This window comes from Desmodus rotundus, chromosome 5 (assembly GCF_022682495.2).
Source record: "Desmodus rotundus isolate HL8 chromosome 5, HLdesRot8A.1, whole genome shotgun sequence".
In the NCBI taxonomy this organism is placed as follows: Eukaryota; Metazoa; Chordata; class Mammalia; order Chiroptera; family Phyllostomidae; genus Desmodus; species Desmodus rotundus.
This window is the reverse complement of record NC_071391.1, coordinates 42,431,260-42,449,857: the sequence shown is the minus strand read 5'-3', so window position 1 is coordinate 42,449,857 and position 18,598 is coordinate 42,431,260. Positions and strand designations below refer to the sequence as shown.

At 37.6% G+C, this 18,598-nt stretch overlaps 1 protein-coding gene across 3 annotated transcripts; it reads left to right on the top strand.

The window, feature by feature from the left end:
- Positions 1-6,381: 6,381 nt before the first annotated feature.
- On the top strand, positions 6,382-18,366 carry OR10A5 (olfactory receptor family 10 subfamily A member 5). Of its 3 annotated transcripts, none has more exons than XM_053925165.1 (3): positions 6,382-6,597; positions 11,373-11,438; positions 16,548-18,366. In XM_053925165.1, exon 3 carries the CDS (start codon positions 16,695-16,697, stop codon positions 17,646-17,648), a length of 954 nt encoding a protein of 317 aa, XP_053781140.1. In that variant the 5' UTR covers positions 6,382-6,597; positions 11,373-11,438; positions 16,548-16,694; the 3' UTR covers positions 17,649-18,366. The 3 variants fall into 3 exon arrangements, with proteins under 3 accessions (XP_053781140.1, XP_053781139.1, XP_053781141.1); XM_053925166.1 differs by lacking the exon at positions 6,382-6,597 and adding an exon at positions 8,928-9,387 and having other exon boundaries at positions 11,373-11,434; XM_053925164.1 differs by lacking the exon at positions 11,373-11,438.
- The last annotated feature ends 232 nt before the right edge of the window (positions 18,367-18,598 follow it).

Below are 18,598 nucleotides of genomic sequence, written 5' to 3'. Positions count from 1 at the left end.
TTTGTTAGATAAGTCCCTTTAACATTTCATATAATAAGGGTTGGGTGATGATGAACTCATTTAACTTGACCTTCTCTGGGAAGCACTTTATCTGCTTTTCCATTCTAAATGATAGCTGTGCTGGGTAGAGTAATCTTGGATGTAGGTCCTTGGAAGACCAAGAGGTTTCAGGAGGGTCATAGGAGAAAAAACATTTTGAGGGCAATATATAAAAATAGAGGATCTATATAGTACATTGTGATATATATATATGGTGAACTATTTCTTTGAGATAATTGAAAGAACTAATAAAGTTAATTTTATTCTCTAAATAAGGGAACATGGAACAAAATAAGTCTTCAACAAAAAATAGGCATTATTAAATATTTATATCTTTACTCATTTCCTCGGTCTACAGTTCCTGCCTCTTCTACCATACACCCCACACCAACTTAACTTTGACATATTATTTAAGATTAAACTCTAATATTTTTCTTCTATTAATATCTCTCTGATTCTTCTATTTTCAAGTTCACTCTCCTTGTACATCCATGGTATCATGTGTGTATCACTGTTAAGCATTATGGATATTATAATTATATTTAACAAGTATTTTTTATTGTAATTGTTGTTCAGTTACAGTGGTCCCTATTTTTTCCCTATTACTCTCCCCTGCCCTACTCACCCTCCACCTCCCCCATTCAATCCTTCCCCCTGTTGTCTTTGTCCATGTGTCCCTTACACATGTTGTTCCTTGACCCTTCCCTGTCTTTCCCCTTTTATCCCCCTCCCGCCTCCCCTCTGAGGAGAGTAATGGGGAGGGGGATAAACTTGTTCTTTGTTTCCATGTCTCTGGTTCTATTTTGCTCACTTATTTGTTTTGTTGATTAGGTTCCACTTATAGGTGAGATCATATGGTATTTGTCTTTCACTGCCTGGCTTATTTCACTTAGCATAATGCTCTCTAGTTCCATCCATGCTGTCACAAAGGGTAGGAGCTCCTTCTTTCTTTCTGTTGCATAGTATTCCATTGTGTAAATGTACCACAGTTTTTTGATCCACTGATTTACCGATGGGCACTTAGGCTGTTTTCCACACTTGGCTATTGTAAATAGTGCTGCTATGAACATTGGGTTGCATAGGTTCTTCTGAATTGATGTTTCAGGATTCTTAGGGTATAATCCCAGCAGTGGAATTGTGAGGTCAAAAGGCAATTCCATTTTTAGTTTTCTGAGGAAATTCCATACTATCTCACACAGTGGCTATACCAGTCTGCATTCCCACCAACAGTGCACTAGGGTTCCCTTTTCTCCACAACCTCACCAGCACCTGTTGTTTGTTGATTTATTTATGATGGCCATTCTGACTGGTATGAGGTGGTATCTCATTGTGGTTTTAATTTGCATCTCTCTGATGGCTAGTGATGCTGAGCATGCTTTCATTTGTCTCTGGGCCCTCTGTATGTCCTCCTTGGAGTAGTCCTAGAAAAGAACACAGGCAGGAAAATTTCAGGTATCCAATGCAGAATATTTTCACCACTATATCCCCTAATGCAAGGTATATAAAGGAAGGAATAAACAAAAGGGGCTACATCAAATTGAAAAGCTTCTGCACAGCTAAAGAAAACATCAGCAAAATTAAAAGAGAACCAACCATATAAGAAAATATATTTGCCAATGATACCTTGGACAAAGGTTTGATCTCCAAAACGTATAAAGAACTCACATGACTCCATACCAGGAAAGACAAACAATCCAATTAAAAAATGGGCAAAGGACCTGAACAGACACTTTTCCAAGGAGGACATATAATTGTATTTTTATACAATTATACAGGACACAGTAAGGGAAGTTTATCATTAATGTTTATATTTCAGAGGCCTAGTCCAATGCCTGGTATTGGCATTGAAAGTAAGTGCTCACTAAATGAATACATAGTCCCCAAATTGTTTTTCTAGCCCTGACCTGTCACTGAAAAGTGTTTTATATTTCCAACACCACCAAGACATTTCTACTTAGATGTCAAGACATATGTCTAGTACCATGTTCACAATCTTATTCTCCCAATTTCTAAACTTGAGGAAAAAATTTCTTGTTACTTATTCCTCTTTTTCACCCCACTACTCAGTGACATATTCTTTTATTAAATCAGTGAATATTTGCATACTGAATCTTGAACAATGAAGAAGGCACTGCCCAGAAGAAGCTTCTGTTTCTGTGAGTGAGACAAAGACACAAACAGCTATAGAACCAAAAGTGCCATGTAAAGTGCTGTGTTGTGTTATAATTCTACACTTTGTTAAATGCTGTCACAGAAGTGTTCAACCAGCCTCCTAATCCTGCTCATTCTTCCTTCACAAAATTCTTCTTACTCTAACTTTGACTCAATTCCCATTCTCATTGTCACTGCCATTAGACACCAGTATATGACACTGCCCTAGCCCTTATTTCTAAATTATTTTTATAAGAGCTTCCTCACTGTTATTGCTTCCAAACTCACATCCCAATCCTCCTTTACACTTACTACTAAGTACTAGATTTACAGGGATGAGAAAAAACTGAGTCCCTGACATTACAGTTCAAAGGAGAGGAGAGATATTAAACAAAGCACTGCACAAATAAATATATAATTCACTATGAAGAAAAAGAATGAAGTGCTCTGAGATAGAATAATAAGAGAAGTCTTAATTTGCATTTAGATCAGAAAAGACCTCACTGAGGAAGTGACATTTAAAGTCCTATCAGAAGAGTATGTAGGAGTTAAGTAGGTAAAAACAAAGAGGAATAATATACAAAGCAAAAGGATTAGTATATACAAATGTTCTAAGTCAGTATTGTAGAAATGGTGTCGGTGGCAGTAACAGTAGTGATGTCAGTCATCCTAGAGTCAACTGGAATGCCCCTTCCCCTCCTTTGTGGCAACCTTCAAGTCCCAGGTCAAATTGTACCTTGATAGAACCTTATCATATATGGCATTTGCTAGGACTTGGCATGTTTTCTACACTTTATATCTCATTTCCTTCTTACAACAGGTATTGGGCATTTTAACATGAGAAATTGAGACATGGAATAACTTTCTCCAGGTCATGAAGTTAGGAGTCAGTGGAGGAAACCAGAAGATTTGTTTTGTCTAATGTATCTCTCTTTTTTTTATTATTAAAAAGTCAAATACTTGAACATGATAAAAATTCAACCAGACTCTACTCCTTCCTGCTGGAGGCAGACATTAATTTCCCTTTCTTTCATATGGGTTGGACTTAGTAACTTCTTCCTAAGAAATACAATAGGTAAAGGGAATAGTGATGTCATATTAATGTCAGGCACACCCTGATGTGATTTGATGAGGATACTTCATCCCAATGGTATTATTCCCCCACCTGAAAAAATATCTAATCGTGGAGAGAACCAAGATGGTGGCGTAGGTGGACACACTGTGCCTCCTCGCACAACCAGAACTGACAGAAAATCTAACGGCAAGGACGTCTGACACCAAGGAAATAAAAAATAAACATTCATCCAGACCGGTAGGAGGGGCGGAGATGGGCAGCCGGAGTGGAGAGGACTCCCGTGGCTGTGGCGGGACCGAGACTGGCGGAGTGCGGAAGAAAGGGGCAGGCAGTCTGACCACTGGCAGACCCTGCGGCCCCACATTTGTGCACAGATAAACCGAGAGGGCTGGACTCAGAGTGGCGGAGAACAGGGCAGGCAGAGTAGCGGGTAGCACCCCGTGGCCCCACATTCGCACACAGATAAACTGGACCAACGGTGGGGAGTGAAGCAGACTGCACTACCCAGGGCTCCAGCGCGGGGAAATAAGCCTCAAACCTCTGATTGAAAACGCCCGTGGGGGTTGGGGTAGCAGCAGGAGAGACTCCCAGCCTCACAGGAGAGGTCGTTGGAGAGACCCACGGGGGCCTACGGCGAGTGCAAACCCACCCACTCGGGGACCAGCGCCGGAGGGGCCCAGTTTGGTTGTGGGTAGCAGAGTGAAAGATTGAGGTCCAGTGGAGAGTGGAGCAGGCGCCATTGCGCCCTCTTGGCCCCTCCCCATGTACAGTGTCACAGCGCAGGCACCAGCGTTACTCCACCCCGGTGAACACCTAAGGCTCCGCCCCTTTAAGTAACAGATGCGCCAAGACAAAAAATTTAAAAAAAAAATGGCCCAATTGACAGAACACTTCACAGCTCCAGAAAAAATACAACTAAGTGAGGAAGAGATAGCCAACCTATCGGATGCACAGTTCAAAACACTGGTTATCAAGATGCTCACAGAATTGGTTGAATCTGTTCGAAAACCAGATGAAAAAATGAAACCTATGCCAAGAGAAACAAAGGAAAATGTACAGGGAACCAATAGTGATGCGAAGGAAACTGGGACTCAGATCAACGCTGTGGACCAGAAGGAAGAAAGAAACATCCAACCAGAAAAGAATGAAGAAACAAGAATTCGGAAAAATGAGGAGAGGCTTAGGAACCTCCAGGACATCTTGAAACGTTCCAACATCCGAATTATAGGGGTGCCAGAAGGAGAAAAGGGAGAACAAAAAATTGAAAACTTATTTGAACAAATAATGAAGGAGAACTTCCCCAGTCTGGCAAAGGAAATAGACTTCCAGGAAGTCCAGGAAGCTCAGAGAGTCCCAAAGAAGCTGGACCCAAGGAGGAACACACCAAGGCACATCATCATTAAATTAGCCAAGATTAAAGAGAAGGAGAGAATCTTAGAAGAAGCAAGAGAAAAGGACACAGTTACCTACAAAGGACTTCCCATAAGACTGTCAGCTGATTTCTCCAAAGAGACCTTACAGGCAAGAAGGGGCTGGAAAGAAGTATTCCAAGTCATGAAAGGCAAGGACCTACATCCAAGATTGCTCTATCCAGCAAAGCTATCATTTAGAATGGAAGGGAAGATAAAGTGCTTCTCAGATAAGGTCAAGTTATAGAAGTTCATCATCACCAAGCCCTTATTATATGAAATGGTAAAGGGAGTTACCTAAGAAAAAGAAGATAAAAAATATGAACAGTGAAAATGACAGCAAACTCACAGTTATTAATGACCACACCTAAAACAAAAACAAGAGCAAACTAGGCAAACAACTAGAACAGGAACAGAACCATAGAGATGGAGATCACATGGAGGGTTGTCAATAGGGGAGTGGGAGGGGGAGAGGGGGGGAAAGGTACAGAGAATAAGTAGCATAGATGATAGATGGAAAATAGACAGGGGGAGGGTAAGAATAGTGTAGGAAATGTAGAAGCCAAAGAACTTATAAGTATGACCCATGGACATGAACTATAGGGGGGGAATGTGGGAGGGAGGGGGTGGGCAGGATGGAGTTGAATGAAGGGGCGGAAAAGGGACAACTGTAATAGCATAATCAATAAATATATTTTAAAAATATCTAATCATAAAAAAAATACAAAACTTACCTGACAAACAATCTACAAGATACCTGACCAATTACTCTTTACAAGTGCCACTTAGAATAAGGGAACACTGAAAACATGACAGATTGGAGAAAAGTAAGGTTACATAACAATTAAATGCAATATAATATCCTGGATTGAATCCTGGTACAAATATGTGGGAATGTTGATCAAATTAAAATAAGGACAATAGTTTAGTTAATAGTGTTGTACCAACGTTAATTTTTCAGTTCTGAAAAATGAATGATGTTTATGTAAGATGGTAATATTAAGCGAACTTGAATAGATTGTTAAATTGAGTTCTTACTATCTTTGTCACTCTTTCATATTGTACATCTAAAATAATTTCAAAATTAAAAAGGTCTAAAGTCTAAAATTTTAAGTCTAAATTTTAAGTCTAAAAATTGAATCAGTATAAAATTATGCACAATCAAAAGTAGATTTCCCTCTCAGTACTGACCTCTGTACCCCATTTCCTTGCCCTGAAGCAACTTACCAATTTCTTATATATCTTTACAGAAATGTTTTAATAATACATTTTGTGTACATATTTGAAATTTCCTTCTTATAAAATAGATGCAACTTATGTTGTATGATGTGTATGTAATGTTCTTCACCTTGATTTTTTAAATAAACTTTAAAATTGCTAAGCATCACAAACCACAGGGATCCAGGGCTGGGATTAAATTTACATCACTCTGACTTCAACTTCAGTGCTTTATTCTACATAATGCTCCTTCCTCTAGCATTGAATGTAGTTCTCTTTTTTGAACTTCATCCTGTTGGCATCTGAAATTTATTATGGTATCAAAAGACAATTGATTCGAGAAAGGTCAGGTCCCCATGAGGAAGGGAAGGACGAGGAGCTAAGGTGAGCTCAGTAACACCTGGGGGAAAATATAAGTGCCAGCTCTTCAACTGGCCCCAGGATAAAAGAAGCACTACTGGAAATAACTCTCCTACTTAGGACGGGAAGTATGGCCAATCTACGTAGCCTACTCATACCTCAGAGAAAGCAGCAGTGGCTTGGTTTCAGGTCTAGCCATTCAGTTTATGCAGAACACTTAGGAAGACTTCCTTGGTTCCTCTTCTGGTTCTTCTGACAACAGAGCTGGAGCTCTTCAAATACTCAAGGACATGCATGAAACATGGGTCAGGCAGAGCCGAACAAAGATCTGCCCGTTGGGTATAGGTAAGGCTCCTTATCATGGCCCAGTTCTGCCAAGGGTCCCTCTCTAGGTTCAGTTGCTAGACTGAACAAAGTTTGCGCAGGGTGTGGTGGGACACCTAATTCTATTCCAATGTGCACACTGGAAAGATCTCAGTTTCTCTCTTTCCTAGCCCACGTTTTCCCCTTTCAGTGTCATAAGATAAGTAAGATTTGAGAGCAAAAGAAGATTGAGATTACCAAAGTTATCTTCCAGTTCTGTCCTCTAAAGCTTTCTGGGCTCAGGAAACTTAGGCCCTGCAGCCTCAATAGAATATAAACTTCCCACATTTTTTGACTTTGCTCTAAGTAGCTTAGGGAAGACTTGCCTCAGTGCAACATTCTTGAGGCAGAGGACATCAAAGTACACTATTTCTTTAGGACAACTCTATGGGTATAGAAGACCTAAAAGAGTGGGTTCCTACCCCTGGGACAGTGAGTCAAATAATTAGCAGGGGGATGTTTCTGTGAAAGGTGTGGAGGAACTGGTAAGGAGCCTATGTGGCAGCTGCAAGCCACCAGGTTCTGCCATGCCCTCCACTCACAAGCCAGGGTACTATCTTTTCTTCCCCGTTTCCAGAAGTTCTGTGGGAAATCCCCTAGCCTGTTTGATTTTTTTTCCTCCCTCCTCCGTCTTAGTCCTGCTCCACCAACACCAAACCCTACAACTTGTCCTGACATGGAGCTTCTAATGAAAGTGTAATTCTGATTAAAGAGCAGTCATTGAGAAAAGTAAGAACTTTAATGATGAATGGAAGCACTAGGAAGAATGATCTTTGTCATACTCATGTATTCGTTCATCCAGTCGGTCATCCCAAAACACGTATTAACAGCGTTGGACCCTGGGCTTTCTCCTATAAAGATGACTAGGATAGTCCATGCTCTGAAGGAGTTCACAGATTGAGATATAAATAAGTAATTATAATATCAGATTAATGAAAATGTTTTAAAAGAATAAGAAACTAGAAAAGATGACTGACTAATCTTCTCTGGAGCATCACATGAGAGACAGAGCTGAGTTTCAAGGGTCAGAAAAAAGAAGTCAATCAGGCGGGAAACAGGGTGTAAGTAGAGGCAATGTCACTTGCAAAGGCATAGAGACATGAAGGGACTGAGTTCAATAAATGGTAAGACACTCAACACTGAAGCAGAGGAAGGACAGGTGGCTGTGGGAGACCAAAGATGACACTTAGCATGTAGGTTATGTTCATTTCATATGCCTTGTTAAAAACCTTAGAGTTTTTAACATTATTTTTCTGATTATGGTTTTAAGTGCAATCTCTGTCATTTACTCTCTATATAACTACAAAGTTTCTTAACTACAAAATTATATATCTGCCTTAAATTTTAATTTCCTCATCTCTAATACAGGGAGGATAAACATTGAGGATGATGGCATTTAAGTCATGGAGTTGTGAGAAGAAAATGAGAATGAATGTAGAGAACAAAGCATAAATATAAACTCAGTAAATATTGACAGTTCATCATCACCATAATCATCATTTTCATGTTAATGTATTTATTGTGATATGTAACAAATATAGCTCACTGTAGAAAAGTTGGAAATCCAGGAAAAAATAGGAAAATAAATTCCCCTCCTTTTAGCTCCTGAAGTAGATCACTTTTAACTTTTGCATAAATCCTTTCAACCTTTTTACACAAGCACACATTTATAAAATTGGAAATTTACATGGTAACATATGGTAATGATTACACTACAGCATTAAATATTCTTCAAAAATTATTTAAATGATTGCATGTTTTCTTAAATGCATCCTTTCTATTTATTTTTATTTTTTATTGAATTTATTGGGATGACATTGGTTAATAAAGTTAGATAAGTTTCAAGTGTACAATTCTAAAATATAGCATCTGTATATTTTATTGTGTGTTTACCACTCAAAGTCAAGTCTCCTTTCATCACCACTTAACCCCCCTTACCCTCTTCTACCTCCCCCCACTGCCCTTTCCCTCTGTTGATCACCATACTGTTCTCTGTGTCTATGAGGTTTTCCGTACCCTTTATATTTGAATTATTCACTTATTTATCCATTGATGGATATCTTTGGATATCTTTTTCTTTTTTGTTTATGTATTTATTTTTATCCTCACCTGAGGACAATTTTTATTGCTTTTTATTTATTTTTAAGTTTTATTGTATTTTTTTGCATTACCATTTAACCCCCTTACACTCCCCTCTCCTCCACTGCAGTCACCACATAGTTGTCTGTGTCCATGAGTCCTTTTTCCTTTTTGCTGCACCCCTCCACCCCTTACCTCCCCGCCATAGCTGTCAATCTGCCCTCTGTCTATGAGTCTGTCTCCATTTTCCTTGTTAGTTCAGTTATGTTCAGTTAGTTCAAGTTGTGACTCTAATGGTCGGCACTGAACAAAGTCACACATAACATCATTGCCTCCATGTCTTCTACCAGAAGGGCTTCTTGTATCAAAATGTGTGAACATTAAAGGATCCTCACATAGTTGTACCAAAGAGATTTTCAGGGAAATTATATTAATTTGCACAACTGTAAACAAAATAAGATATTGCTTAGTATACCACCCTTTACTAGCATTGAATATTATTCAATATTTCAAATTTGATAAATTAAATTTCAATACTGACAATTTTTTTATTTTATTACTAGCAAAATAGAGTAATTTTTATATCCTTTCTGGCCATTGCACTTTTTGATGAAATAATTTTGTGTGTTCCATTTTTCTTTTGGGGAGATCATGTCTTTACAAAAGTTATTTATATGGTTCATTATATATCAGGTAGGCAAATACTTTTTTACCTTTTGTTGCCATTATTGTAAATGTCTTCCCCAGTTTGTCATTTACTTTTCCATTTTGTTTATGGGTTGTTTTACATTGTAAATATTTTATTCTTAATAATATTCAATAATGTTCTTCAAATAAAATGCAATACATTTTCACTGTGGACAATGTAAAAAATATAAAATGCAAAGAAGAAATTTAAAATACTTGGAACTGCACCACTAAGATATTAACAAGAAATACAACTGCAGGCTTTCTATATGTATGTATGTATACATATGTATATATGTGTGTATATAATACATAGATAAATTTTCATTTTAAAATAAATGTCTTACATTAAACATACTATTTTGTAGCCTTTGTCAACTTAGCAGAACTTATTAAATATTTTGCATGCCATTTGATATTTTTATACTTTTAAATTACTTCATAGCATTTCATAGTATAGATATAGCACAATTTATTTCACCAATCTGCTATTTTTATACTTCTATTGTACTTTATTGTTTATTTCTTTCAATTACTCTGTTATAAATAAAGCTGAGAGCAGCAATCTGACAGATAAAATCTGCACATAATCTAAAACTGAATACATGGAATTACTAGTTCAAAGATCCTCTTGATACATACTGTGAAATCCACTTATTGTTTGGAACTACGCTGCTTGAACATTGATATTCTCTCACTTTTACTCAAAATAAATATTACCATATTGAAAATTGTTAAAGAAAAAATAATCTCCTTTTTAAAACTGTGTTTGATTTCTTATAACTTTGAAGTTTTTTCTTCATTTGACATTTGATTTCTGATGATGTGAATTCAGTGATTATAGATTTACATAATTTTCTCTTGGGTAATCTGTAACACTTTTTTAAAAACTATTTTTATTGTTTACATTATTAAAAATGTCCCCATTTTCTCCTACTTTGCCCACCTCCTCCTGCCCTCACCCACCCCTTCCCTCTGGCCACCACCACACTGTTGTCTGTGTCTATGCGTTATGCATGTATGTTCTTTGGCTAATTTCTTCACCTTCTTTCATCCAGACTATCCCCTTTTCTCTGACAGCTGTCAGTTTGTTCCACGTGTCCATGCTTCTGCTTCTATTTTGTTCATCAGTTTATTTTGCTCATTGGACTCCACATACAAGTGAGATCATAATGGTGTTTGTCTTTCACTGTCTGGCTTATTTCACTCAGCATAATAATCTCCGGGTCTATCTATGCTGTCGCAAAAGGTAAGAGTTCCTTCTCTTTTATAGACCAGTACATATGTAGCAGGAATTCAATAAACAGCTCTGGGGCAACTTGAGGAAAAAAATAAATGTTACATTCTCACCTTAAACAATACAACAAAAATATATAATATGATTTAAATGTAAACATGATGCTCTAGTTTAATTTGAAGTAAATATGGGTTAATATTCACTTTAGCTTTGTGAAGGTCTTTCTCAGCCTATATTCCAAAGCATAATTCATTAAAAAAATTCATTGATTTGAATGTAAAAATTAAATAAATATAAACATTAAAATCCTTATGTAGAAATTAAAAGATAAATTTAGGGTAATCTATAACACTCCATTAATGTCTCATAAATATTGTCTCTATTTGTATTTCTTAATACGTTCACCTTTTCACCCCTCCCTTCAAGTCCTCCTCCCATCTGGCAACTGTCAAAATGTTCTCTGTATCTGTGAGTCTGTTTCTGTTCTACTTGTTCACTGATTTTATATTTTATATTTAATTGTTGATATATATGTATTGCCATTTTACTATTCATATATTTTATCTTTTTTTTCCTTCTTTTTGAAGAAGACCCTTTAACATTTCATGTAATACTGGTTTGATGATGATGAACTCCTTTAACTTTTTCTTGTCTGGGAAGCTCTTTATATGTCCTTTGATTTTAAATAATAGCTTTGCTGAGTAGAGTAATCTTGGTTGTTTTTGCTTTTCATCACTTTGATATTTCTTTCCAGTCCTTTCTGGCCTGCAAAGCTTCTGTTGAGAAATCAACTAACAGCCTTATGGGAACTGCCTTGTAGGTAACTAACTGATTTTCTCTTGCTGCATTTATGATTCTCTCTTTGTCTTTAAATTTGCACTTTAGTTATGATGTTGTCTTAGTGTGGGCCTCTTTGGGTTCATCTTGTTTTGGACCTCTGCTCTTTCTGGACTTCTATGTCTATTTCCTTCACCAGGTTAGGGAAATTTCCTGTCATTATTTTTTCAAATATGTTTTCAATTTCTTGCTCTCTCTCTTCTCCTTCTGGCACCCCTATGATGTGAATATTGGCATGCTTAAAGTTGTCCTAGAGGCTCTTTCTATTATCTTCATTTTTATCATTCTTTTTCTTTTTGCTGTTCGGCTTGGGTGTTTTTTGCTCCTTGTATTACAAATTGCTGATTTGATTCTCTGCTTCATCTGTTCTAGTGCAGATTCCCTATAAATTATTCTTCATTTCAGTCAGTGTATGATTCATTTCTGACTGGTTTTATCCTTAATTTCTGACTGGTTATTTTTTATGTTTTTTTAAAATGGTTTTCATGTTCTTTTTCATGTTTTTGAAGATTTCACTAAGTTTATCTACTCATCCCCTAAGTTTATTGAGCATCCTTCTATGTTTTGAACTCTGTATTTAGTAATTGCTTGTGTCTATTTTGTTTCATTCTTTTTCTAGAGTTTTGTTCTGTTCTTCTATTTGGGCCATATTTCTTTGTTTCTTCATTTTGGCAGCCTTACTGTGTTTGTTTCTGTGTATTAGGTAGAGCTGCTTTCTCTCTCGGGCTTGATAGAGTGGCCTAATGTAATAGGTGTCCTGTATAATCCAGTGGCACAGGTTCCCATTTGCCTAAACTGGACACTCCAGGTACATATCCCCCTCGTGTGGACTGTGCACACCCTCTTGTTGTAGTTGACCTTTGACCCTTGGTACATCAGTGGGAGGAATTTACCCCAGGTCAATCAGCTGCAAGGACTGACTGTGACCACCATGAAGGATCAGCTGTGTAGAACTTATTTTAGTGCCTGCTAAGGCTACCCCTTAAGTGTGTGACTTGTCGACATGGTTGGGTAGTGTATTGATGAGCTCTAAATCTGTCCACGAGGTATGCTGGCCCTCAGGCCTCCTGGGAGATGCAGTCCAAGGTCAGCTGCCTCCTTTGTTCTGCTCAGAGACACCTGGCATAAACTACATATTAATCTGCAGATGGCTGCTACTTGTTCTGGGATGGCCAAGTTTTGAGTAAGGCCAGCTGCTACTAGTGCTGGGCATGCAGCCACTTAGTGAGAGTTAGGGGGAATGCTTGTTTGAGAAATTTTAGGAAAGTCTGAAGCATGAGCCAAAATAGGCTAACAGGCTATTCATATGGAAAAGCCAGTGGAAATGCCTTGGGTGAGTGCCCAAGTTGGGTGGGGCAGGGTCTCAGGGAATCACCAGGGCGGGAAGGACTGTGATAATTAGGTTAATGGAGACTCCTATATGGTGCCAGCCTGCCAGCTCTGTTGGGGGAGGACTTAGAAAAGGAACAATGGCCTCTGCCTGAACTTCTCTCTGGGAGAAAGCTGCCCCTCCAGCTCTTGCCCTGCTACCAGATAGTTCAGTTCCTCCCCATATGCCTCTGGTTCCTTTCAAGCTGTTGTCCCAGTGCTGGAGCTCAGAGATAGTGAATCCATAGGTCTGTGTGCAGGTTCTTTAAGAGGAATGCCTAGGACCCAGAAGCCCTCTGTCTCACTCGGCCACAATCCCTACAGGTTCTCATAGCCAGAAGTTATGGGGACTTCTCTTCCTGGGCCGGGGAGCCTGGTGTGGGGCTGAGACCCTCCATTCCTCATGATGCACCTCTGCAGCCAAGATATTTCTCCCAATTTTTATCCACCACATGTGGGTGTAGGACTAGCCCATTCTGCATCTCCACCCCTCCTACCAGTTGCAATGTAGCTGCTTCTTTATAACCTTAGTTATAGGACTTCTGTTCACCTAGATTTCAGGTGGTTCTATAGTTTAGTTGTAATTTTGATGTGGTTGTGGGAGGATGCAAGTACTGCATTTACCTACGCTGCTATCTTAACTGGAAGCCTAGAATTAAATTTTATTTGGACTTTTTGCATCTATACTCACAAGTAAAATTAATCCATGGGGATTTTTTATGTGTTATATTTTTAATTCTGAAAAAAAAAATATTGTCATGATTATAAAATATAAATAATTGAATAAGCATTTTAAAATTAATATTTGCATGATAATGTCTTTTTCAAATTTTTCTTCAAAACTATGTAATTATGTTTCTGTAAGTTTCTTATAAACAAAATAAAGTTGAGTCATGTTTTTGACCCACTTTGTCAATCTCTGTCCTTTAAATGTACATTTAAAAAGTCATGTATTTCTTTAGCTCAGAGATGTTTATTCTTCCCTTGGTACTTCTCTAAATATTGTCCTTCTTTCCTCTCCCTTGTTATTTCATTCTAGAATTCCTATTAAATTGATTTTATTTCCTGTATTGTACCTCACTATTCTCCTCATTATTTTTATCTTTTCATAATTTTTCTCAGTAATTTGGGTATAATTTCTCAAGCATCTCTTCTAACTTACTAATTCATTTTCTCTCACATTTCTAACAATATGTTCCATAGCATTTTAATTCAATAATCATGATCCCCTACCACATCAGGTGGCCTTTCTGGACCTGAGACTGTCAGTTTTATGACTACTCATTCAGTACCAGATAGGGCTTTGCCAAGAGTACATATCGAAAACAATTCTATATCTCTATAGTTTCTTCCAGGCTCTTTTTCTTTCTCTTTTCTTTTTTTTTTTCTGAGAAGGGGAACAACTATTCTTATGTTTTGTATTCATTAATCTAAACTGTTATGTCTCAATACTCCCTTGCCTTACTCTGTTTACTTATTTTGAAATACACAGAGCTGACTTGTCTTGTACTGACAGTGGGAGAGTTTCTAGTTGAGATTTCCTGTTTGCTGCATCATTGATCCTTTAATTATTATTTCTTAAAACCTGTATTTGGTTTTTCTGAAGTTGGGCTCAACCTTTAGATATGCTTAATTTAATTTTTAGTGCTTCAAAGAAATGTTAGATCAGTTTGATCATTATTAATTGGTAAGAATGATTCTATTTTCCTGTGTGAATATCTTGGAGTTTTAAATATAATCTTGAAATTTAAATTGTTCACCCCAACCTGATTAATATGCAGCCTCTTTTCATTATTTATCCTCTCTACTGCTTGAAAATGGATTTTAAATGAAAACAGAACTGAAGGATGAGCATACCACCTGGTCTTCTTGATCCCAGACATTCAGCTTTGATCCCTCCATAGTCCCACCCTATCCCATCCATTCTCACAACGATGTCATAGTGATCTTCCCATATGACATATATGAGAATATCACTCCCCTGCCTCAAGTATTCATGTGGCTCTCTCTATCTATAAAGTAAGATCCAAATTCTTCTGCACAGAATAAAAGTCCTTTGATATAACATACCCCAAACATTGACTGCATACTTGTTTCTCTCCTACTTTGTGTCAATTCTGATTTTTACTGTTTCTAGTGATGTTTTTATTTCTGTTATTAAACTTCTAATTTTCTTGTAATAGTTCCTAACCCTCTCTAATTCCTTTTTCATTCATTCCAGCCTCTCAGCTATCATTTTCTAACTTTACCTCATAATTTCTTCACTAGAATTCAATACTATACATTACTAAGATGACACAAAAAGAAGAGCCTCTTGATAGTTGCATGTTAGAGACAAATAATACAAAATGGAGACCCAGTTGATGATTCTCAGGAACTTTCTGAACATTTTTCCAGTTTCACTGAGATGTAACTGATATATATAAATAAGATAATACATACCAGATGTTACATATATGATATGTAATCACACACAAGTATATGATATATAAATATATAATAAATATATACATTTAAGGTGTGTAGCATAATAGTCTGACTTACATGTATTGTGAAATGATCACCACAGTAGGATTATTTAACATCTATTATCTCATATAGATGACAATAAAAAGAAAAAAATTTCTCCTTGTGATGAGAACTCTTAGGATCTACTCTCTTAACAATTTTCTTACATATCATATAGCACTATAAACTATAGTCATCATGTTGTATGTTACATTCCTAGTATCTATTTATCCTAAACTCAAAGTTTATACATTTTGACCACCTTCTTCCAATTCCCCTGTCCCTTAGGCCCCATGTTTTGTAACCACAAATCTGATCTCTTTTTCTTTGAATTTTTAGTTTTGTTTAGATTTCACATATAAGTGAGATTATATAGTATTTGTCTTTCTCTGTCTGACTTATTTCCCTTAGCAGAATGTTTCAAATGGCAGGATTTCCTAGTTTTTATGGCTGAATAGTATTTCATTATCTATATGACAGCTTCGTTACCCGTTCATCTGTCAATGAATACTTAGGTTGTGTCCACCTCCTGAGCATCTCCACGTTAATGACATTGATCCTCTTGGTTCCTTTTTTCTCTGTCTTCACTGTGATTTAACAGAAATCCCAATCCTAATTCTCTTAAGCATTCATGAGTTAGTCTTCAGTTCAAGGCAGACCAGTCTGATGAACAATGACTTGGTAGAAATCAGAGGACTTTGGAATCCAACAGATGTGGTTTGAATTTCAAATCTGCTACTTTAATTGCTATTTGTAAGCTTTTCTGGGATCAGTTTCCTCACCTATGAAAAGCAGATATAGGAGGACAAGGCACATGCATATGTTAACTGTCCTCAATACATGCTAGCCCCTCTTCACCTCTCAAATTCTAGCCAGGCAAGAAAGACTCATGAAGAGCAGAAAAATTACTTGATGCCTTTTTCTGAATTATAATTATAAATGCATTTATAAAAGCTTGATAAATTCACATGTATGCATTTAATGAAATTATGGATATTGGGTTTTTTTCTCCAAAGTTTAGATGTTTTCAGGAATATCACTGCCTCCTAAAATAAGCCCTTCAGTGTCCCCTTCAAGGACTCATGCTTCTGATTTGGCATGACCTTTCTGTATGTATATGTCAATGTGCAAATAGGGAATATTCCCCCCAAAAGCAAACCAAGCCCCATCTCAGAGTTTAAGCTCTAGCCATTTTTCTTTGTGTCTTTATTCTTAGACAATGAAAGGCCCTTCCTCTTCTGAGAACCTGACCTTGCCTCTTTCCCTGAAACTGTGGAGGAATCTGAATGACAAATCTGGAATGTGACTTTCCTAATCAAGAATCTCTTTCCATGACCCCAGCTGAGGGTTCATTCTTATCATTATGGTTGGAGGAAACTGGACAAGAGTAACTGAGTTTATTCTCATGAGTTTCTCTTCCCTACCTACTGAAATACAGTTGTTACTCTTCCTGACATTTCTAATCATCTACCTGGCCACTCTGATAGGAAACAGCCTCATCATTCTGGTTACTTTGGCTGACCCCATGCTGCACAGTCCCATGTACTTCTTCCTCAGGAACTTGTCTTTCTTAGAAATTGGCTTCAACCTAGTCATTGTGCCCAAAATGCTGGGAACACTGCTTGCCTGGGACACAACCATTTCCTTCTCTGGGTGTGCCACACAGATGTATTTCTCGTTCTTCTTTGGGGTTGCTGAGTGCTTCCTCCTGGCCACCATGGCATATGACCGCTTTGTAGCCATCTGCACTCCCTTGCACTACCCAGTCATCATGAACCAAAGGACACGTGCCAAACTGGCTGTTGCCTCCTGGTTTCCCGGCTTTCCCGTAGCTACTCTGCAGACCACATGGCTCTTCAGCTTTCCATTCTGTGACACCAACAAGGTGAACCACTTCTTCTGTGACAGCCCGCCTGTGCTGAAGCTGGTCTGTGGGGACACAACACAATTTGAGGTCTATGCAATCGTTGGGACCATTCTGATCATCATGATACCCTGCTTACTGATTCTGTGTTCCTATTTTCGCATTGCTGCTGCCATCCTCAAGATTCCATCAGCTAAAGGGAAGCATAAAGCCTTTTCTACCTGCTCCTCTCACCTCCTTGTTGTCTCCCTTTTCTATGTATCTTTAAGCCTCACCTACTTCCGGCCTAAGTCCAATAATTCTCCTGAGACCAAGAAGCTGCTATCATTGTCCTACACTATTGTGACTCCCATGTTGAACCCCATCATCTACAGCCTGAGAAATAATGAGGTAAAGAATGCCCTCAGCAGGACCTTCCACAAGGCCCTAGGTCTTAGAAGCTTCATCTCATAGACATTAAGAGATAAGACTAAAGTTTATTGAATGGGGAACAATCCATTTTATATCTGGGATTCCTCTCTGCCTCTCTTCATATCTTCGTTGGGATGAAATCCAGCTGTCGAAATGACTGTTAGAGAGCTCAGTAGACAGAAAACAGCACAGAGGTACATTAGACCTATCACTACCAGCTGGAAAATGCCTCTGCCTGCCCACTGTAGACCTACATTCTTTTTCTCATTGGAACTTCAACACTTCTGTGGCCAAGTCATATCAGATATTCCCATTCCTGTGTCTGTATTGTGAACAGTACGAAACTGCTTGTAATCTTAAACTTAGAGACACACATAGTGGAAGAGGGCAAAACCAATAAAAAATTATGCTGTCCTTATCTCTTCCTTTGGACAAATATGACTCTATTTTCCAGATAGAAAACCCCATGATTTGTCCCAATGCCTAATTTTCCTCACTGTCTTATTTCAGTTCTCATTCCCTTTAGGTAGTGTTAGTTCTTTTGAACGCACTGGTATGTGGTATGGGTATAGGAAAGTGGAACAATAATCCCCATACACTCAGCTTTATGACCCAAATAATCATTTTCTTCCTCACTCTAGTTTTCCCAGGAAGAATGACTTGAGCTTCTGTATTTACATTTGTAAGACTTGTTGAAGTGACATCATAAATTTTAATTATGATGCTGCTTTCATCAAAGCTTAAAATGGATACACACTGATTCGAACATAGCTCTTCTTTAATGACAAAAATATTTCTCATTCTTTTTATAACTTCATAATACTCTGCTTTGTAGATATACCATAGTTCTTTCAGTCTTTTATGATTACAAATCATAAAAGTAAATCTGTAAAGAAAAACTTTATGAAATATATCTTTTTATATTTTTGCCAGTACATCTGACAGATGGAAATTTAGAAATTAGATTTATTGGGTGAGGAATAAATGCATAT